General features: G+C 43.5%; 1 protein-coding gene across 3 annotated transcripts in view; it reads right to left on the minus strand.

Annotated features, from left to right (window-relative positions):
- The window catches only part of topbp1 (DNA topoisomerase II binding protein 1), a 128,134-nt gene that overhangs the window by 54,870 nt on the left and 49,956 nt on the right, over positions 1 to 23,308 (minus strand). For all 3 annotated transcript variants that reach the window (XM_059945629.1, XM_059945628.1, XM_059945630.1), the window contains exons 10-14: positions 21,727 to 21,974; positions 19,234 to 19,544; positions 9,993 to 10,165; positions 5,905 to 6,116; positions 3,404 to 3,678 (exon numbers count right to left, since the gene is read on the minus strand). In XM_059945629.1, the coding sequence (XP_059801612.1) occupies positions 3,404 to 3,678; positions 5,905 to 6,116; positions 9,993 to 10,165; positions 19,234 to 19,544; positions 21,727 to 21,974 (1,219 nt within the window). The remainder of the gene's footprint in view (positions 1 to 3,403; positions 3,679 to 5,904; positions 6,117 to 9,992; positions 10,166 to 19,233; positions 19,545 to 21,726; positions 21,975 to 23,308) is intronic.

Raw genomic sequence — 23,308 nt, forward strand, 5'->3', positions numbered from 1 at the left:
CATATAAAACATTGAAGAATGTATGTTTCAGCTCAGGGCTCGGGAACGGAAGTTCTTGAGTTTGATCCAGTGACAGATCACTCTCGAGTGCATTTTCCATCCATGCCTGGTTGACGTGGAGGATCAAAAACCCAAAACCCAATAATTAAACCACTGCGTTGCTTAGTAATAATTGTAGCTTTTATTGGGGCAGGGCCTTTCTCACTTTATTCTTTAAAATTGTTCCGACCGTTAACCGACTCTAGTCTAACGCTTTTCCAATGACTGATGGCATTTCACCTCTTTCTGATCGCTTTATTATTTCCACTTTATTTTCAATCGTGATCATGATTATTCTTGTGAATAGAAACACTGCGGATTCAGAGTTCCGCCACCGGGTCCTAATGTCCACCGCACTGAGACAGGTTAAATAAGGTCTGGGGTTCCACTAGGTCCTAAGGTCCACCGCATTGAGACAGGTTGAATGAGGGACTTGAGCATCTGTGTTTTTTGGTATCCTCGAGGGGTTCCGGAACCAATCCCTCGCGGATAAGGAAGGTCGACTGCAGTGGGTGAAACCAGGAAAGGGTGAGGGGTGAAATAAAGAGCTGGGAAGTTGATTGGTGAAAGTGATAAATGGCTGGGGAAGTGGGGGGGGATGTGATAGGAGAGGACAGAAGACCATGGAAGAAAGGGGGAGGAGCACTAGAGGGAGGTGATGGGCAAAAAGGAGATAAGGCGAGAGGGGGAAATGGGATGGGGAATGGTGAAGGAGGAGGGGCAATAACCACAAGTTCAAGAAATCAATGTTTATGCCATCATGTCAGTGGCTACCTAGCCAGAATACAGGTGCTGCTCCTCCAACCTGAGTGTAGCCTCATCGCAGCAGTGGAAGAGAACATGGCTTGACGTGTTGGAGGCAATCGGGGTGAAAGCAGGATTTTGTGGTGGTCATTCCAATTAATGCATGATAGATGCGCCTCCATGGGCAAATTCTTATCAACTAGGTAAAATAAATTTATCCCTTCCATTGATTCACTCACTACCTGCCTGAAAACTAGTCTGGCAACCATGTCCTTCAGAACTCAGCCAGCTTGATCTGTGGTAGTATCACCAAAGCTAGTCTTGATCAGAGACATTGACCAAGTGTATATTCCCAACAAATATATATTCTGTGTTCTTCCTTCAAGTGCTTCTTCCAAGTATTATTAAATAGGGAATGGCACTGGTACATAAGCTAAAGGAGGACAGCAGGTGCTAATTGTGAGGATTTTCCATTGCCATCGGTTAACCTGTTACTATAAGATTTCTTGGGTTTCAGGAGTCAAAGCTCAAGGCTGTTGCTTCTGGTGGATCTACCATACTGGGCAGGGCACAATGAGTGTAATGGTGGATTTTGGCATATTGTCTTTAAGGTAACAATTAAAGTACAGTATGGCCTTGAATCGTGCAATTCTGAAAAGCAAAACCCATTACTGGATATTTAGGAAATCAGGATGAACAGATAATGTAGTTCAGGCTGCTTCCCAAGACTAACGTAGACAAACAATTTAACACACTAGTTAAATTATTATGTGTATTCATTTGGTCACAGAAAACTGCAGATGCTGGGTTGATAATATTGCAAGGGTAGGACAGAGGAATATTCATCAGCTAATAGCTTTGGAGCAGTCAGAAGTTCCATAGAAGGATCTGATGACTGTGAAAGCTAGTGAACAGAGAATGAGGACAAGGGACATCCTCAACACATCTAACCAATTCCTCTCCATCACGAGCCTATCTGTCTAGTGGAACTGGTCATGACACTCAACAATTTCTCTTTCGAGTCCTCTTTCTCCAAACCCAAGGTATAGTCATGAGCACCCACACTTGCCTCAGCTATGCCTGCCTTTTTGGCTATGTAGAACTGTCCAGGTTCAAGCCTACACTGGTACTGCTCCCCAAATCTTTTGAGCTATACTGATGACTACAGTGATGCTACTTCCATGTTGACCTCTTCAATTATGTCTTCAACTTCCACCCTATCTTCAAACTTACTTGGGCCATTTCTGACACCTCGCTTCCCTTTATCAATCTCTGGAGATCGACTATCTATTGATACCTTTTATAAACCTGATTCTTGCAGCTATCTTGACTATACCCCTTCCCACCCCGTCCCTTGTCTCAGCTCCTCCGTCGCCACATCTGTGCTCAGAATGAGGCTTTCCATTCCAGAGATGTCCTCCTCCTTCAAAGAACAGGGTTTCCTTCCACTACCATTGATGCTGCCCTCATCCATATCTCCTCTATTTCCCAGACATCTGCCCTCACTCCAACTTCCTATCACTATAACAGAGACCTTGTCCTTTCTAACACACTATAAGCCTCCACAACCAGGCCAACATATCATTCTCCATAACTTAAGCCATCAACAATGGCATCACTCATCCCCAGGTTCTACAAGGATCACTGTTGACATTTTCCCCCTATTCAAGCCTTCCCATTGATCTCCCTCCTTCCTCACCACTATTCAGGGCTCTAAACAGTTCTTCCAGGCGAGACAATATTTCACCTACGAACTGCCACCTACTGTATCTGGTGCTGCCTCCTCTACATTAGTGAGACCCAACATAGATTGAGGGACTGCTTCATCAAGCACCTTTGCTCCATCTATCACAAAAGGATGAATTTCCAGTGGCCACCCATTTCAATTTGACTTCTAAATTCCCATTCTGACATTTTGATTCATGGGCTTCTCTACTCCAACGATAAGGCCAATTTCAGGTTGGAGGGGTAACACCACATATTCCACCTGGGTAGCCTCTAAACTGATGGCATGAACACTTGATTTCTCTAACTTCCAGAAATTTCTCCACCATCCTCTTCTTTTTCCGTTCCCCATTTTGGTTACCCTCTTACCGCTCTCTTCTTTTTATCTGCCTATCACCTTCCTCTGGTGCCCCTCCTCCTTTCCTTTCTCCCATGGTCCACTGTCCTTTCTTATCTGATTCCTTCTTATTCAAACCTTTACCTCTTCCACCGATAACACCCCTACAGCTTCTTACTTCACCCCCTTCCCCCACCTTTCCCCTCACCTAGTTTCACCTATCACCTACCAATTTTACTCCTTCACCTCCTCCCACCTGCTCATTTTGGCTTTATACCACCCTTTCTGGTCATGGCTTGAAATGTCAACTCTTTATTCCTCAATATAAAAACTGCCTGACCTGAATTCCTCCAGCATTTTGTGTTAATTGCCCTAGTTTTGTTGGTTCCTTATTTTGTTTTACTGTTCTTAAATAACACAACCTTGTTGTAATAAATATTCCATACCTCCATCATTAACTCCAGTGTTCATCAGCACATATAAATAACCTAAACCAAGTGTTCTTATTACAAAACTGTTAAATCTGTTCCGTATTGGCTTAAGAAAATTTGCATCTACCTTAACATCAAAGGATGGCTTGAAGAGCTTGTCCTTACACAGGAATTTTGAAGGTGTATCAAGTCTCAAATTAGCTTCTTTCTGCTGAATGGGTTGTTCAACTTCTTCTGTTTTGTCTGTTTTATTTTGTTGAGATACAACCATCTGGAAGGCTTTACTCTGGAACCTGTTAATATCCAGTGGAGTCACAGCACTGCTCAGCTTGGGTGAGGAAAGCTCACGTGAACGTTCTGGTAATTTGCACAAATCTGTGGCAGGCTGATGGACTTCTTCAACTAATTCAAGCAAAAATTTAATAAGGAGTTAAAATATTTTAACAAAACCAGGCATAGTCACAGATTCCAACAATGAAGTCACAGAAATCAACACAAAATTTTCACAACAGGGACATGATCATTCAAATCCTTAGCTCCAAGCAACAACTTTGTATTTGCTTAAGGTAATCAACTCAAACTCTCCACTGTGCTTTACCAGATTTCTGCCAAACAAAATTTAACACCAAGATACAGAAGGATATATTTGGGTATGTGAAAACAAGATCAATCAAAGGTGCAAGTCTGAAGAACCAACTTTACGAAGAGGAATAATTTAAGACGGCAACAGCAATATTCAATATACAAAGTCACGACTTCTAAATACAGAAACAAAATATTGTGGCTGACAGGAATCTGAAATAAAGGCAGAAATGCCATAAATACTCCAAATAGCTAGAAACAGATTTACCAATTTCAAAGTCAGTTATATGTTTTTTAAAGAAAACAGAAAGGCCCCTATATACATAAAATAATATTTTTCTTCAAACTTTTTATTTCTTGTCAAACAAAATGACAAAACAGTAAATGCATGGAACTTAAATATACATATCTGAAATCTCCAGATAATGAAAGAAGTGTACCAGAAATTCTCAGCAGGGGAAGCAGTACTTATACCCAGTTCTGACATATTAAGTATATTCTATTTCTGCTCTAGCTTTCCAGTATTTTGCTTTGGATATCTTCATTTAAAATACCGAAGATTAGTCTGTCCATGGAATCTGAGATTCTGTTGTTGCAGAAGCAGAGAATGGTGACATGTGGAAGGCAGCTCTAGCAGGGAAATGTGGAAATTTTGAGCTGCAGGAGATGCCAACAGCACCAAAAAGAACATTTAAAAATGAGGTACTAATCTATTGAAACTGCTATGCAGTAGTCTGCATGCACACAAAACTGTTAAAACAGCATGCAGTTGACAGTATCACAACCAATGTAAACATAAAATTCCGTAGCTCTCCACATCTTGCTGAGAATTCTATTGGATGTTTTTTTAAAAAAACTAATCAGGAGAGAAGAGTTCCAACAGTACAACCTAATGTGCAAGTGTGAAAGGCTAATCAACAATATTCAGCTGGAAGTGATGAAGGTGTCCTTTCGAGATCTCCACCATAATTGACACAGATCTTCAGCTAATTCAATTCATACCATCTATGTAATATCAAGAACACTGAATATAGCAAAGAACATAGCACCAAAGAAGATTGTAGCTGTAGTAATAAGGCCTACACTTCAGAATTAGTCCTAACTCTAGTCAAGCTACTTCAGCATAGTTATAGCATTTGTATATATCCAACAATAAGGGAAATTGCCCAGGCACACCCTATTCCTATAAAGCAAGCTACTCACCACCCTATCAGCAAGTGATGGATGGTGTTATCAATTGGATTCAAAAGACTTAAGAACAATATCAACACCATACAGCACTATAGCACAGAAACAGGTCCTTCAGTCCATCTAGTCTGTGCTGACCTGTTTTTCTGCCTAAACCTATCTCCCAGCACCCATATCATAGCCCTCCATACCTCCCTCAATCAAGTACCTATCCAAATTTCTCTTAAATGTTGCAAGTGAACCTGCATTCACCACTTCCACTTGCATAAGCTTCTGCGTGAAAAGTTGCCTCTTACGTTCCCTTTAAGTATTTCACCTTTCATCCTAAACCTATGAATTCTGATTCATCCAATCTCAAGGGAAAGAAGCCTATATGTACTTACCCTTTCTATATCCTTAATAAATCTGTATACTTCTATAAGATCTACACTTTAGAGGATAAAGTCCTAACCTATTCAGCCTTTTGCTATAACTCAGGTCCTCATGTCTGTTAACATCTTTATAAATTTTCTCTGCATTCTTTCAAGCTTACTGATATCTTCCCTGCACATAGGTGACCAGCACAATATACCAAATTCGGCCTCACCAACATCTTATACAACTTCAAAACAACATCCCAACTCCTATAGTCAATGATCTGATTAATTAAGGGCAATATGGCAAAATCTGTCTTTATGATCCTACGTACATAGGATCATAAAGACAGATTTCACTTTAAAGGAATTCTTGATTTGTACTCCCAGATCCCTCTGGGTTGTGTCACACCATAATGTGTATTACAAGGTGGACTTTTCTCATTATCTTCAAAATTTACAGCCTGAAAAGGTGTTTTAAAACAATCATTCACACAATACTTACCAGGCTTATTAAAATTTTCTACCAAGAATTTGCTTTCATCAGCCTTCTTTCCTGATCGAGCTGATTCAAATAACCAAGCAGAAGATACAGCTGGTAAACTCCACTTTTTTGCAGCTTCATACTTGAATCCCTGTGGTTCTTGCAGGATTAAGTGGGTGCTGGCAAGCATGTCTTTCTTCACATTAGCTTTTCGAACAAAAAATTCCTGCACTCTAAACAAAGCAAGAAATCTGTTATTTCCACACATCTTTTAATTAAAGCTGTATAAAGTTTTGTATATTATTTATCTGCTTTTGATTTACATTTATTTCATGCTGTTTTTGACTCCAGCTATACCTTTAATTTAAAGAAAACAGTATTAGTGAGACAATCCCATCATTTTATAACTTATTTGTGTGACTCATCATTGTAGTTCCAGTTGCTGCAATAAGCCAAAGCAGGGGCACCACAGACCATGACATATGGTGGCTCTAAAGCATAAAGAATATAACCCAAACAATTGAAAGTATGCTGGGACTGAATTAAACTGAAGACGTTACAGTCACATAGATTTAAGTTTTAGATTGCTATCTATAGTTTGCCCTGATTCAGAACTTGTCACCATGTTCTACAAAAGGCCTCTATTTGAACAAGCAAGGTAAAAGTCAGAAAGTGACACAACCTGAATAGATTTTGTTTTGTTATGGATGGGAAGAAAGTGAATAAAATACGACTAATATAAAGCTATATCAAATGGCCACAGATGTCCAGAAATCCTCAAACCAGCAACCAAGATGATCTATTTCCTCCAGGTACACTGATTACCTACAGTTGAAGTCAGAAATTTACATACACCTTAGACAAATACATTTAAGCTCAGTTTTTCACAATTCCTGACATTTAATCCTAGAAAACATTCCCTGTCTTAGGTCAGTTAGGATCACTACTTTATTTTAAGAACGTGAAATGTCAGAATAATAGTAGAGAGAATGATTTGTTTCAGCTTTTATTTCTTTCATCACTTTCCCAGTGTTTACATACATACAGAAGTTTACATACACTTTATTAGTAATCGGTAGCATTGCCTTTAAATTGTTTAACTTGGGTCAAATGTTTTGGGTAGCCTTCCACAAGCTTCTCATAGTAAGTTGCTGGAATTTTGTTCTATCCCTCAAGACAGAACTGGTGTAACTGAGTCAGGTGTGTAGGCCTCCTTGCTCGCACATGCTTTTTCAGTTCTGCCCACAAATTTTCTATTGGATTGAGATCAGGGCTTGTGATGGCCACTCCAATACCTTGACTTTGTTGTCCTTAAGCAATTTTGCCACAACTTTGCAGGTATGCTTGGGGTCATTGTCCATTTGGAAGACCCATTTGCAACTGAGTTTTAACTTACTGGCTGATGTCTTAAGATGTTGCTTCAATATATCTGCATAATTTTCCTTCCTCATGATGCCAACTACTTTGTGAAGTGCACCAGTTCCTCCTGCAGCAAAGCACCCCCACAACATGATGCTGCTACCCCCATGCTTCACGATTGGGATAGTGTCCTTCGGCTTGCAAGCCTCACCCTTTTCCTTCCAAACATAACGATGGTCATTATGGCCAAACAGTTCAATTTTTATTTCATCAGATCACAGGACATTTCTCCAGAAAGTAAGATCGTTGTCCCCATGTGCACTTGCAAACTATAGTCTGGCTTTTTTTATGGCAGTTTTGGAGCAGTGGCTTCTTCCTTGTTGATCAGCTTTTCAGGTTATGTCGATATAGGACTCGTTTTACTGTGGATATAGATATTTGTCTACCTGTTTCCTCCAGCACCTTCGCAAGGTCCTTTGCTGTTGTTCTGGGATTGATTTGCACTTTTCGCGCCAATGTACGTTCATCTTTAGGAGACAGAATGAGTCTCCTTCCTGAGTGGCACAACAGCTGCATGGTCCCATGGTGTTTATACTTGTGTACTATCGTTTGTACAGATGAATGTGGTACCTTCAGGCATTCGGAAATTGCTCCCAAGGGTGAACCAGACTTGACATCATTTTCTGACCTCAATCCGTTAGAAAATTTGTGGGCAGAACTGAAAAAGTGTGTGCAAACAAGGAGGCCTACAAACCTGACTCAGTTACACCAGTTCTGTCTGGAGGAATGGAACAAAATTTACTGTGAGAAGCTTGTGGAAGGCTACCCAAAACGTTTGACCCAAGTTAAACAATTTAAAGGCAATGCTACCAAATACTAATAAAGTGTATGTAAACTTCTGTATGTATGTAAACACTGGGAAAGTGATGAAAGAAATAAAAGCTGAAACAAATCATTCTCTCTACTATTATTCTGAGATTTCACATTCTTAAAATAAAGTAGTGATCCTAACTGACCTAAGACAGGGAAAGTTTTCTAGGATTAAATGTCAGGAATTGTGAAAAACTGAGTATTTGGCTAAGGTGTATATAAACTTCTGACTTCAAACGTATTACTACCATCATTAGAAAAATATTTTTAAGTTATATTCAGTACCTTGAAAAAGTATTCAGCTTTAACAACTATTTTCACATTTTATTGTCTCATTTTCTGAATTTTATATTGAAGAAGGATTTTTGAGCATATCTACAAATCATTGTGCATCATATCAAATCAAAAGGAAAATCTTCAAAATCTGTCAACAATTTACTAAACATTAAAAACCAAAATTGTGAGGCTGAAAAAGTATTCATCCCCCTTTGTAATTACTATGCTAACTTTCTTCAGGTACAATATTGTATCTTATCAACTCACCCAATATAATGATGTACCTAGATAATTGAAGGATCACCTGTTTTCAATGAATTCAATAGAATAAATATGTGCTCTCTCTGTAAGGTCCAGCTGTATGGTACATTTTCAACAGACCAAACCAAATGAATTCAAAAGAACATTCAAGACAAGTCAGAGAAATTATAATAGAGAAGCATAAATCTGTGGAAGGGTACAGACCATCTCAAAAGCACCGAACATACCTCGAAGCTCAGTGCATTCCATTGAGAAAAAGTGGAAAAATTATGTAACTGCAGACACACTGCTTAGGTCAGGCCAGCCATCTAAAATTAGTTACCGGAGAAGCATGACACTTGTAGAGAAGCTTCTGTGACACCAACAATTACTCTGAGTGTACTGCAGAATTCAGTGGCTACAACTGGAGATGAAGAAGTCAGTGGCTCCACAATCTCCAAGGCTTTGCATAAAAAGGGTATTTATGGAAAAGTGGCAAGGAAGAAGCTTGGCTAAAGTAAGGACATCTTTGCCCATCACTTAGAAGATATGGTAACGATGTGGAGAAGGTCTTATAATCTGATGAGACAAAAGTGGAACTTTTTGCCCTCAATGTTAAGTGGTGCATGTGGCACAAATCTAATACTGTGCATCAGGCAAGTAACACCAACCCAACTGTAAAGTATGGCAAAGACAGCAACATGCTATGGGATGCTTTTCAGCAGCAGAAACTGGAAATCTGATCAGGATTGATGGAAAAATGTATCCTGCTAAATATAGAAGAATCCTGAATAAAAACCTGCTAGTCACTGTCAGAAAACTTATAAACTGGAGAGAAGTTTGTCTTTCAGCAGGACAACGACCCAATGCACATTCCTGTCCACTGCTGCTCCCCAACTAACCTGGCACAGCTGGAGCAATTTAGCAAGGAGGAACAGGCAAATCTACGCAAAGCTAGTAGAGACTTATCCAAAAAGACTACCGGCTGTAATAACTACGAGGTGATTCAACTAAGTACTGAGCAAAGAAAGATGAATACTGCTAACATTTCAGTTTTTGAATTTTAGCTTTTTATGCTTTATATTTTTCCCTGGCTTATTAAACTGTTTTGTAAAATCCCTAGTTGTAATGCTCATTTATATGAACAAAGTGCTGGGGGCTGAATACTTTTTCAAGGCACTGTAAATCTACATTGGCTTAATAAAATGGCTTAAAAAGCAAGTCTACAAATTAAGAGCATTCACTCAACTTATACAACATGCATATTAATTTGCAGGTAACACACATAAACATATCAAAAAGGATGGTTTTAAACAATGTGAACAGAAGATAGTCAGTGAATTTCTGTTTTTGCATGCATTTACCTTGCTCCAAGTAATTCTGCAATGTTAAATAGTGCATCGCGTTCTACACCAGTAAATTGGCTAATAGATAGCACACAGTTATTCAGAGGATTGCTTCCTTCTATGTAAGATATAGGAGTAAATAAGGGATTGGACTGTGAAGGAAGAATATACTGCTGATCCATACACATTGCCTGCAATAGGAGAAAGATCAAGACTGAACACACTCCTTTAATATCAATGATGACATTTTAATAATAACAAATTGCAGTAAAATGCACACACAATCAAAACTATTTATAGCCATGCATAATAATAGATATTTATAAGTTTGCAAGCAGTATGTAATGATTTTGTAAGGAGTACTGGAGACAGCTCACAGAATTTAACTCCTTTATAAAATCAACATATAATACCATCTAAAAGATAAATCAAAATCAAATGCCAGGTATTCCATTTATAAGTAGCAGCAGTTAAAATCTTCAAAATGCAGTCAAAAGTATATTCAATTACAAATGTTTATTATAATCAGCAAAATAATCAATACAAAAATATTGAGATTATTCAAAAAGCAGATGATGATGATAAATTAGAGAAAAACTTTGACTGTCTGAGCTTCTCTTATTCCAATTGCCCATAGATTGCTTTTCTATTGGGAGATGATTAGTTTTTAATTTTTTTTACCATAATGCTGACAGCATTGGTATTCTAACCACTTTAACTAGGGTTAAAAACTGTGAATAAGCAGCACCCTGGTGTCTGGGTTTATTCCCATTCTGCCCTATCCACCATTCCTTAAATACAACTCACACACTACACACAGCATTGTAAAACACCCCATGACTCTTAATGGTAAAATTTCTAACACTTCATAAGGCCACAAAGATTTATTGGGCAGGTAACCAAAAATCTGCCTAAAGAATAGATCTAGAGTGCATCCTAAAGGAAAGAAATGGAAAAAAAGGCCAGAGGTTTATTAAGGAAATTCCAGAGCTTATGACGCAAGTAGCTGAAGAAATTGTTACCAGTGCAAGCAAATGAGGGATTGTAGCGGTGTGCTACATGCAGCGCTAAAATTACAACACGGAGTCGGTAACTGCAGTCGAAGGAAAAAACTTTATTCGAAATCTTCAGCCTCACTTTTAAGCCTCCCTCAACCTGCCTCCCGTGGCGCAGAGGCTCCAAAGCTCTGTGCTCGCAAACCCCCGTAGGCTATCTAATTGTGAGTCGGTTCGGATGTGCCAGGAAATGGGTCGCCACATAACCCCCCCCCCCTCCCAGAACCGGCGATACACCCCCCAATGTCCACAGTCTGGGCCAGAACCTGCTTGGGAGGTCGGCCTCTGCGCCGAGGTGCCGGAAACTCGGCCGGTTGCGCCAGGTCCACATGGGCCGGTTTGAGGCGGTCCACCGTGAAAACCTCCTCTTTCCCCCCAACGTCCAGCACGAACGTGGACCCGTTGTTCCGGAGCACCATAAACGGCCCCTCATATGGCCGCTGCAGCGGTGGCCGATGCCCACCCCTTCGTACAAACACAAACTTACAGTTCTGTAGGTCTTTGGGTACGCAGGTCGGATGCCGCCCGTGCTGTGAAGTGGGTATGGGGGCCAGGTTACCGAGCTTCTCGTGTAGTCTGCCCAGGACTGCTGCGGGATCTTCCTCTTGCCCCCTTGGGGCTGGTAGGAACTCCCCGGGGATGACCAGGGGCGCGCCGTATACCAACTCGGCCGACGAGGCGTGCAGGTCGTCCTTGGGCGCTGTGCGGATGCCGAGTAGGACCCAGGGAAGCTCGTCCGCCCAGTTGGCTCCTCGCAGGCGGGCCATGAGGGCCGACTTCAGGTGACGGTGGAAACGCTCCACTAGCCCGTTCGACTGTGGGTGGTAGGCAGTTGTGTGGTGCAGCTGAGTCCCCAAAAGGCTGGCCATAGCTGACCACAGGCTGGAGGTGAACTGGGTGCCTCTGTCGGAGGTAATGTGGGCTGGTACACCAAAGCGAGATATCCAGGTGGCGATCAGGGCTTGGGCGCAAGATTCGGAGGTGGTGTCGGTGAGCGGGACCACCTCTGGCCATCTTGTGAACCGGTCCACGATAGTCAGGAGGTGCCGCGCTCTGCGCGACACTGGCAGGGAGCCCATGATATCCATATGAATGTGGTCGAAACGCCGGTGGGCGGGATGGAACTGCTGCGGTGGGGCTTTGGTGTGCCGCTGCACCTGGGCTGTCTGGCAGTGCATGCACGTTTTGGCCCATTCACTGACCTGTTTGCGGAGTCCGTGCCAAACGAACCTGCTGGAAACCATCCGGACAACTGAGGGATGCGCCAAGTTATGAATGGAGTCGAAAACGCGGCGCCGCCAGGCTGTCGGGATGACGGGACGGGGCTGGCCGGTGGCGACGTCACAGAGTAGGGTCCTCTCACCTGGGCCCACGGGGAGGTCCTGGAGCTGCAAACCGGAGACTGCGGTTCTGTAACTCGGAATCTCCTCATCCGCCTGCTGCGCCTCTGCCAGTGCCTCAAAGTCTATCCCTTGGGAAAGGGCATGAACGGTAGGGCGAGAGAGCGCATCCGCCACGACATTGTCCTTACCCGAGACGTGCCGGACATCCGTCGTGTATTCAGAGATGTAGGACAGGTGGCGTTGCTGGCGGGACTTTCGTAAACGCAAAGGTAAGCGGTTTGTGGTCCGTGAACGCAGTGAAGGGCCGACCTTCTAGGAAGTACCTGAAATGCCGGATTGCCAGGTACAGCGCCAACAGTCCCCCGGTCGAAAGCACTGTACTTGAGCTCGGGTGGCCGCAGGTGTTTGCTGAAAAACGCCAGGGGTTGCCAGCGACCTGCGATGACCATGCTCCAGCACCCCACCGACTGCCGTGTTTGATGCGTCCACTGTGAGGGCGGTAGGGGCGTCCATTCTGGGATGTACTAGCATTGCAGCGTTCGCCAAAGCTTCCTTCGTTTGAACGAAAGCGGCGGCAGACTCCTCGTCCCAGGTAATGTCCTTGCTCGGACCCGACATCAGGGCGAACAGGGGGCGCATGATCCGGGCAGCTGAAGGGAGGAAGCGGTGGTAGAAATTGACCATACCTACGAATTCCTGAAGGCCTTTGATCGTGGTGGGTCAGGGAAAGAGGCGGACCGCATCTACCTTAGTGGGCCTTAGTCTTTAGTCTTTAGTAATCCTGTGGCCCAGGAAGTTAATGGTATCGAGTCCGAACTGGCATTTGGCGGGGTTGATTGTAAGACCGTACTCACTCAGTCGGGCGCAGGGTTGACGGAGGTGGGACAGATGCTCCTGATGACTGCTGCTGGCTATGAGGATGTCATCCAAATAGATGAACGCGAAGTCCAGGTCCCGTCCCACCGCGTCCATTAACCGCTGGAACGTCTGTGCGGCATTCTTCAGGCTGAACGGCATGCAGAGGAACTCGAAAAGGCCAAACGGGGTGATGAGAGCCGTTTTGGGGACATCGTCAGGATGCATCGGGATTTGATGGTACCCTCGGACGAGGTCTACCTTGGAGAAGATCCGTGCGCCGTGCAGGTTTGCTGCAAAGTCCTGAATGTGCAGCACAGGGTAGCGGTCCGGTGTGGTAGCCTCGTTCAGCCTGCGGTAGTCGCCGCACGGTCTCCAGCCCCCCGTCGCTTTGGGCACCATGTGCAGGGGGGAGACCCATGGGCTGTCGGACCGCCGGATGATCCCCAATTCTTCCATCCTCTGGAACTCCTCCTTCGCCAGTCGGAGCTTGTCCGGGGGAAGCCGCCGAGCGCGGGCGTGGAGGGGTGGTCCCTGGGTCGGGATGTGGTGCTGTACGCCGTGCCTGGGCATTGCCGCTGTGAACTGCGGTGCCAGAACCGATGGGAAATCCGCCAGGACCCTGGTGAAGTCGTTGTCGGACAGCGTGATGGAGCCGAGGTGAGGGGCTGGCAACTGGGCTGTACCCAGGGAGAACGTCTGAAAGGTCTCGGCGTGTACCAGTCTCTTCCTGGGCAGGTCGACCAGTAGGCTGTGAGCCCGCAAAAAATCCGCACCCAGAAGCGGTTGGGCTACGGCGGCCAGTGTGAAGTCCCACGTGAACTGGCTGGAGCCGAAATGTAGCTGCACCTGACGGGTGCCATAGGTCCTTACTGTGCTGCCATTCACGGCCCTCAGGGGGGGACCCAGTGCCCTGCTGCGGGTGTCGTAACTCGTCGGAGGTAAAACGCTGATCTCAGCACCAGTATCGACCAAAAACCGGCGTCCCGACCTTCTATCCCACACATACAGGAGGCTATCCCGATGGCCAGCCGCCGTAGCCATCAGCGGCGGCTGGCCCTGGCGTTTCCCGGGAACTTGCAGGGCGGGCGACAACGGCGGGCTTCTGTGCCCCACCGCTGGTGGTAGAAGCACCAGTGTTCATTGGGCCGGGGGTTGGCGGGGGTTGGCCGGGCCTGGACTGGTTTGCTGCCGGGAGCGTGGCTAGGAGATCTGTGCGATGGACGCCCCGCTCACCTTTTTGGCGTTCCACAGCAAGTCCACCCGGGCTGCCACCTTCTGGGGGTCACTGAAATCCGCGTCGGACAGCAGCAGGCGTATGTCCTCGGGCAGCTGCTCCAGGAATGCCTGCTCAAACATGAGGCAGGGTGTGTGTCCGTCAGCGAGAGACAACATCTCATTCATTAAAGCCGATGGAGGTCTGTCGCCCAAGCCATCCAGATGCAGTAAACGGGCAGCCCGCTCGCGCCGTGAGAGTCCGAAAGTCCTGAGGAGCAGGGCTTTGAATTCCGTGTACTTGCCGTCTGCCGGGGGCGACTGTACGAACTCCGCGACTTGGGCCGCTGTGTCCTGGTCGAGGGAGCTCACCACGTAGTAGTAGCGGGTGTCTTCTGAGGTGATCTGGCGAACGTGGAATTGGGCTTCGGCTTGCTGGAACCATAGGTTCGGGCGCTGTGTCCAGAAACCCGGCAGTTTCAATGAAACCGCATGAACAGAGGCGGCGTCGGACATTTCTGGTCCAAAAATCGTTTGGACTGTCAGGGTCACCAATTGTAGCGGTGTGCTACACGCAGCGCTAAAATTACGACACAGAGTCGGTAACCGCAGTCGAAGGAAAAAACTTTATTCGAAATCTTCAGCCTCACTTTTAAGCCTCCCTCAACCTGCCTCCCGTGGCGCAGAGGCTCCAAAGCTCTGTGCTCGCAAACCCCCGTAGGCTATCTAATTGTGAGTCAGTTTGGATGTGCCAGGAAATGGGTCGCCACAGGATAATCATGAGGTCAGAAATAAAGGAGTACACTCATCTCAGAAGGTTAACAGATTGAGAGATTATAAAAATCTCCTTATCTGCGGGGGATTGGTTCCGGGATACCAAAAGACGTGGATGCTCAAGTCCCTTATTTAACCTGTCCCAACCTGCGGTGGTCTTTAGGACCGAGCAGAACCCCGGACTTTATTTAACATTTCTCAGTAGACAGCTCTGAATCCTCAGTGTTTCTGTTCACTAAAATAATCCCGATCCAAAATAAGGTGGAAGTAATAAAGCGATCGGAAAGAGGTGAAATGCCATCAGTGATTGGGGGGGGGGGGGGTGTCAGGGTGAATCTTACTAAGAAAAATTTAAGCCAAATACAAAGTTAAACATTCTACACAGTGTCAACGGCAAACACTTAAAATGGCATTCTCCTTCCTCAGTTCGTAAGTACGAGTTGTCTGTAAGTCGGACGTTCGTAACTCGGGGATTACCTGCAATACTGAATGTACCTGTTCCAACTTCAAATCCGACTTAAAGACGGACTCAGGAATGGAACTCATTCATAACCCGGGGACTGCCTGTACTTTTAAGTCATTTCTAGATTACTTATAATACTTAATATAATGTAAATACTATGTAAATAGTTGTTATACTGTATTGTTTGACAAGATGATGACAATAATGACAAGAAAAATAGTCCCAAACAATGACTGCTGGAGAGAGAACTTCCGGTTGGTTGAATCCGCGCAAGTGAAATCCGCAGATAAGGAGGGCCAACTGTATAGGGGAAAAATAGCAGCAGCCGAAATCAAGAATGAAACACTTTAAAAATGAAGTAATGCTCAACCAGAAGTCAATGTACGTACCAGAAGTACGTACAAAAGCTTGGGGTGAAAAGGATTTAGTGTAAGTGAGAAAATTGGCCACAGGATTATGGAAGGGAAAATAAGAGCATTATCCTAGTGAGCAAGGTAATTGTCATATACAGAGTTAGCAACTGAACAGATTCCAACCTCACTCCTTCCAAACGCTCTGCTCTCCGCTCCCTCTGTACCAATCCCAACCTCACTATAAAACCTACTAAGGGGGGAGCTGTTGTTGTCTGGCGTAATGACCTCTACCTGGCCGAGGCACAGCGACAACTCTCTGACACCTCCTGTTATTTACCCCTTGATCATGACCCCACTAAGGAGCACCAGGCCATTGTCTCCTATACCATCACCAACCTTATCAGCTCTGGGGATCTCCCATCCACTGCCACCAACCTCACAGCTCCCACACCCTGCACTTCCTGTTTCTACCTCCTACCCAAGATCCACAAACCTGCCTGTCCAGGTAGACCCATTGCCTCAGCTTGCTCCTGCCCACCTTGACACTGTCTTATCCCCCTTGTTCAATCTCTTCCCACCTATGTTCATGACACTTCTTATGCTTCGAATTTTTTCAATGATTTTAAGTTCCCTGGCCCCCACCGTCTTATTTTCACCATAGACGTCCAGTCCCTATATACCTCCATCCCCCACCGAGCTGGTCTCGAAACTCTTTGTTTTTTTTGGATTCCAGACCTAACCAATTCCCCTCTACCACCACTCTCCTCCATCCAGCGGAATTAGTCCTTACTCTCAATAATTTCTCCTTTGGCTCCTCCCACTTTCTCCAAACCAAGGGTGTAGCCATGGGCACCCATATGGGTCCAGTTATGCTTGCCTTTTTGTTGGCTTTGTGGAACAGTCCATGTTCCAAGTCTATACCGGTATCCACCCCCCTCTTTTCCTTCGCAACATCGACGACTGTATTGGCACTGCCTCCTGCACGCATGCTGAGCTCATCAACTTCATTAACTTTGCCTCCAACTTTCACCCTGCCCTCAAATTTACCTGGTCCATTTCCAACACCTCCCTCCCCTTTCTTGATTTTTCTGTCTCCATCTCTGGAGATGGCCTATCTACTGATATCTACTATAAGCCTACAGACTCACAGCTACCTGGACTATTCCTCTTCCCACTGTCTCTTGCAAAAATGCTATCCCCTTCTCACAATTCCTCCTTTTCTGCCGCATCTGCTCTCAGGATGAGGCTTTTCATCCAGGACTAAGGAGATATCTTCCTTTTTTAAACAAAGGGGCTTCCCTTCTTCCACCATTAACTCTGCTCTCAAATGCATCTCTCCCATTTCCCGCACATCTGCCCTCACCCCATCCGCCTGCCACCCCACTCGGGATAGGGTTCCCCTTGTCCTCACCTACCACCCCACCAGCCTCCAGGTCCAACGTACAATTCTCCGTAACTTCTGCCACCTCCAATGGGATCCCACTACCAAGCACATCTTTCCCTCCCCACCTCTTTCTGCTTTCCAAAGGGATCACTCCCTATGCGACTTGCTTGTCCACTCAATTCCCCCATCCCTTCCCACTGATCTCCCTCCTGCCACTTATCCTTGGAAGCAGAACAAGTGCTACACCTGCCCTTACAGTTCCTCCCTCACCACCATTCAGGACCCCAGACAGTCCTTCCAGGTGAGGCGACACTTCACCTGTGAGTCGGCTGGTGTGGTATACTGCGTCCGGTGCTCCTGGTGTAGCCTTTTATATATTGGTGAGACCCGACGCAGACTGGGAGACCGTTTTGCTGAACACCTATGCTCGGTCTGCAAGAAAAAGCAGGATCTCCCAGTGGCCACACATTTTAATTCCACGTCCTATTCCCATTCTGATATGTCTATCCATGGCCTCCTCTACTGTCAAGGTGAATCCCCACTCAGATTGGAAGAACAACACCTTACATATCGGCTGGGTAGCCTCCAACCTGATGGCATGAACATTGACTTCACTAACTTCTGTTAATGCCCCTCTTCCCATTCTTACCCCATCCCTGACATATTTAGTGGTTTGCCTGTTCTCCATCTCCCTCTGGTGCTTCCCCCCACACCTTCTTTCTCCCGAGGCCTCCCGTCCCATGATCCTTTCCCTTCTCCAGCTCGGTATCACTTTCACCAATCACCTTTCCAGCTCTTAGCTTCATCCCACCCCCTCCAGTCTTCTCCTATCATTTTGCATTTCCCTATTCCCCCCACTACTTTCAAATCTCTAACTATCTTTCCTTTCGGTTAGTCCTGACGAAGGGTCTCAGCCCGAAATGTCGACAGTGCTTCTCCTTATAGATGCTGCCTGGCCCGTTGTGTTCCACCAGCATTTTGTGTGTGTTGTTGTTAAATGAACAGATAATTGTTTGAGCAGTAGGCAAACTGAAGAAGGTGAAGGAGGTGGAGAAAGGCAGATTGAGTAAAACTAGTTATGTAATCTGGGCTTCAGAACCAAAATGGAAAAAAAATTGGACAGTTTAATTTCATTTAAGTTGGGGGAGAAGGGACCTAATAGAACTTATGATAATGACTTTAGATTTCTCATATTTAATTGAAATGAGATATAGAGACAGAGGGTGAGTGAACTAAAGGTAAATGGCATCACCACACACAAAAAAATAATACTCCATTTTCTGATGAAGTGTTAAGAACTAGAAGATAGATGAGAAAAGTATAGCCAAAAGGTCTTTGGGAGAAAATGAGAACAGGGCAGATAAGGGATGAGGCATTGCAGTGATTCTTTGGCTGGATAGACAAGACTGAAATTAGGAAAATATTTTCCCATAAAGCTGGATGCTAGGGGAGAGGTGAAGGAGGATGAAGTGGACAATCTTTAACAATGAGGCATACACTAGCTTTGTCACAATCTCAGAGGATGTCAAAAATATAATTAATTTACTACTGCGACAGTAACTATCTGAAATGGACCACTGTCTGTACAGTATATCTAATATTGACAACTTGAGGTTGTAAGTAAATAACACATTTGCATCATAAGCTAACACTTATCAATTTCAGATTTTTAAAAATCTGCCCCAAATAATAATTATCTTATGTTTTACTGCCAAATAAGAAATGAACTTTGCTTCAGTGTCATTCAGTTGGAAAAGCAGTTAACTGTACTACCTATATTTCATGCAGCAAAATGTCACCCCTAACAATTTTCTTACCAGCCAGGTATTTGTAACTACTTCAGCCACAGTTGCATCCATGCATGTTCCCAATAAAGGTACAAGTGCATAGTCTGCAACAGCTCGGCTGTGGGGTTGTAGAACCTTCCCGCCACTTTTCTCAATGACTTCAGACATATACGTTTCATCTTCTTTAGTAAAGCCAAATATTAGAAATCGCTTTTTCTGAAATAGTCCTTCCTCTGCACATTTTGCCTGGTTTGCAGAAGTGTTTGCTGACTCATTATTTAGTGCAGTGCACAGATTGCCAGTTAAGTTACAATTTGCCTTTTCTTCATTTTCAGGACCATCTATATGATAAGAAAAAAACATTTGATTAACATTTAAATTATTGAAATTCAAGGAAAAGTGAGAAAGCATGTTTTAGCAATTGAACAAGATAATAATACAAAATACAAATGTACTAACTTGGAACACAACAAAACAAAAGCTAGAATGGCCTACCATCCCAAATCTGACCTGTGACCAAGGCTGATTTGATGAAGGGAAAGATAAACTTAAGTAGAGGTAGGGGCAGATGGGGGATGGATTAAGGGGTATGATTAGCTTATGATCAATTGTCTTATAGGTACCTTATGTTACTGGGCAGTCAGACAGAAACTCTACGTGGCAACAGGTGACGCATTAGGCATTGTTCTCTAAAAGTGCTAAGCATAACTAAATATGGGTGTGGTATGATTGAAAGGGCATCTTAAGACATAACTAAATATGGGACATAACATTCGAGAGAAGGGGGAAGTGTCAGGGGGAGGTGCCAATATGATGAAGTTAAGTTGTAACCAGACTAATCTTGGCAGAAATAATTATAACTAACCAATAATGAATTAAGATCTAATTCATTGTATCTTATTGTATCTAATTGTATCTTCGCAGGTGATCAAAACTATTTTAAAACTGCATTAACTTGCATAATAATAATATTTCCTGTAATAATCAATGTAATAAATTGTGTGGTATTGTGTTCGGGGGGGGGGGGGGGGGTGCAGTGTCCAGACTGTCTCTTTGGGAGATCAGTCCGTAACTTCCCCCATAGCATGCTATGAATAAAAAGTGAAGTTTGACGAAGTATCGCTTGTTTTATGGTTTTATTGAATTCGTGGTACCTTGCGCTATTTCATTGGGTTGATCCGCCTTTGACAGATTTACCTCAGGCCTGAAATCCTCCAGGGCTTTTGATTGGGGAAGACTGAATGATTTCAACAACTTGAATGATCAACTAAACTTACTTCTAACCCAAAAGTCTCAAATTTCTGGCATACATGCTACTGTCTTCCACAGTGAAGGTCTGACTTCCGCCATTTTTTGTCTCCCATTACAACTGTAATTAAATTATTTTACCTCGGATATGATATTGATGATAATATCCTAGCCTCATTTTCCAGCAGTCTGATATCCACTCTCAACTCTCTTTTACCTTTACGTATCTGAAAAAACTTTTGGTATCCTCTTTAATATCATTGGCTAGCTTACCTTCATATTTCATCTCTTCTCTCCCTATAACATTTCATTTACCTTCTGTTGGTTTTTAAACCTTACTAAAAAGAGGATGGCATCTGACTGAGATGTGAAGAAATTGGTAACCTTGCTTCAGCAAGTTTATTTTTTCTCTCCCAAACATTCACTGTACTTTTATTGACAGATAAGTAAAGCAGCTGAGATCATTAACTACTGGGAGATGGGTGGGTAATATCCATCAGTAACAGGTTGCAACATGCTGGGTCACGCTTGCAGATTTGCATAAAATTTACACTAGTAACATAAATGAGTTTGGCACTGAAAATGCTGATGGCCTGAAGTCCATGCTGCCGAACTCCATGGGGAGTGGAGTCTAACATCACTGACTGCGCTGACACATTAGACTCTATCCACATGGAGACCAATAGCAGAGCATGGATTTTTCAGCAGTAAAGGTGGGGAATCTTCCTCATGTTTTGCCAAGTGAGAATTTAAGGTGGAACATCCAAAACCATTCAAGTGAATGGAGAGAAAATCTATGAGAAAGATATTCTATATTGTTTAATTATTTGCTTCAATGTTCTTATTTAAAACTATTTTAGCTGCTTCCAGTGAGTTTTATTTTTCTAGAAATTATTATTAGATCTCAATAGTTTTTGAATTCCTTCCAAGTCCTGGAGGATTTTGCCAACAAACAAAAATTGTATCTAGGCTCATTACAGCAAAAGGGCATTCAATATGAGGAAGGATATTATCATCAATATCACATCCAAGGTAAAATAATATTTCTAAACATCATGAGACTTGGATCGACAGAGGCACTAAACTTGAAGAAATATATATAGAAATACAGGAGATTTGAAACTTGTTTATAACTAGTGACAAAGAAAAATCTTTAATTTTAACCCAAAATCAAGTTGAAAGAGAGATGAAAAGCAATGTCCAATCTTCTGAGGGAGGAAACTGCATCACAAGTTACCATATTTGATATTGAAAAATAAAAGATTAGTCCCTTACCTACAATTTTGTTATTCTCAAGGTACTGTAATAGGAGTTCATCATCTGCTTCTGGCTGTCTGTTGGCATTGACTGTGGCTGTTTTCAGCGTATTACTGCCATTCAGAGTCAAATGAGTTTGGTTACTGCTGAGACGATCTGGTATTGGATCAGCAGGCTGGTAATTTGGATGGAAATACTGCCCAACAGGCAGTAGGTTTTTCTTGGAAAAGCAATCCACTAACCATTTTGCTGTAACCACATGTGGCCTAACACAAATATTAGTTTAATTAATATCATTTCATCGAAAAGTTGCAATAAACAGCCACACCTCTGTAAGATGGTCTAGAAATTTCAGTTCAATTCCTAACAAGGCAACTGCAGGATTTCAATTCAATTTGTTACAGATTTTAGAAGTCATTGCTGACAATGACCATAAGTTTGTAAAGTTGTGTCATAAAACACCATTTAGTTACTAACAAGAGAAAATCTGCAGAAATCCAACCAACATACACAAAATGCTGGAGGAACCCAGCAGGCCAGGCGGCAACTATCAAAAAAAGTACAGTCGATGTTTTGGGCTGAAACCCTTTGGCAGGAATAATGACTTCTGAGGGAGTAAAACTGCCACTCTTACCCAGCCTGGCTTACTCATGACTCTAGACACATGAGTATGTCAAGACTCTTCCCTGTCCTTTGGAAGGGCCTAGTCATTTTGGCAGCAATTAGAGATGGGCAATAACTTCTCACTTTGCTTATAATGCCCATATCCTAAAAACGGAATTTCAAAAATTAAATAAGCCTAAGCGAGCATCTATAAATACTTGGCAACCAACATCGACTTAGACAAAATATCAAGTGTTGAAATGAAGAAAACAAAAGGGACAAAATCTACAATTAAACTGATCGCAATATTGAACGGCAAAGCCATTAATTAGTATTGCTACCAAAATCAAGTTATTGACAGTCAGACAGACTTTATTGATCCCGAGGGAAATTGGGTTTCATTACAGCCGCACCAACCAAGAATAGTGTAGAAATATAGCAATATAAAACCATAAATAATGAAATAATAAGTAAATTATGCCAAGTGGAAACAAGTCCAGGACCAGCCTATTGGCTCAGGGTGTCTGACATTCCGAGGGAGGAGTTGTAAAGTTTGATGGCCACAGGCAGGAATGACGCTCAGTGGTGCATCTCATTGGAATGAATTTCTGGCTGAATGAACTCCTGTGCCTAACCAGTACATTATGGAGTGGATGGGAGACATTGTCCAAGATGGCATACAACTTGGACAGCATCCTCTTTTCAGACACCACCGTCAGAGAGTCCACAACATCACTGGCCTTATGAATGAGTTTGTTGATTCTGTTGTTGTCTGCTACCCTCAGCCTACTGCCCCAGCACACAACAGCAAACATGATAGGACTGGCCACCATAGACTTGTAGAAAATCCTCAGCATCGTCCGGCAGATAATAAAGGACCTCAGTCTCCTCAGGAAATAGAGACGGCTCTGACCCTTTTTGTAGACAGCTTCAGCCTTATCGAAAGCTTTTGTGCATCTCTTGTCACATTAAGTCACCAAACATTGAAAGGCAAACC

This window comes from Hypanus sabinus, chromosome 20, assembly GCF_030144855.1.
Source record: "Hypanus sabinus isolate sHypSab1 chromosome 20, sHypSab1.hap1, whole genome shotgun sequence".
Lineage (NCBI taxonomy): Eukaryota > Metazoa > Chordata > Chondrichthyes > Myliobatiformes > Dasyatidae > Hypanus > Hypanus sabinus.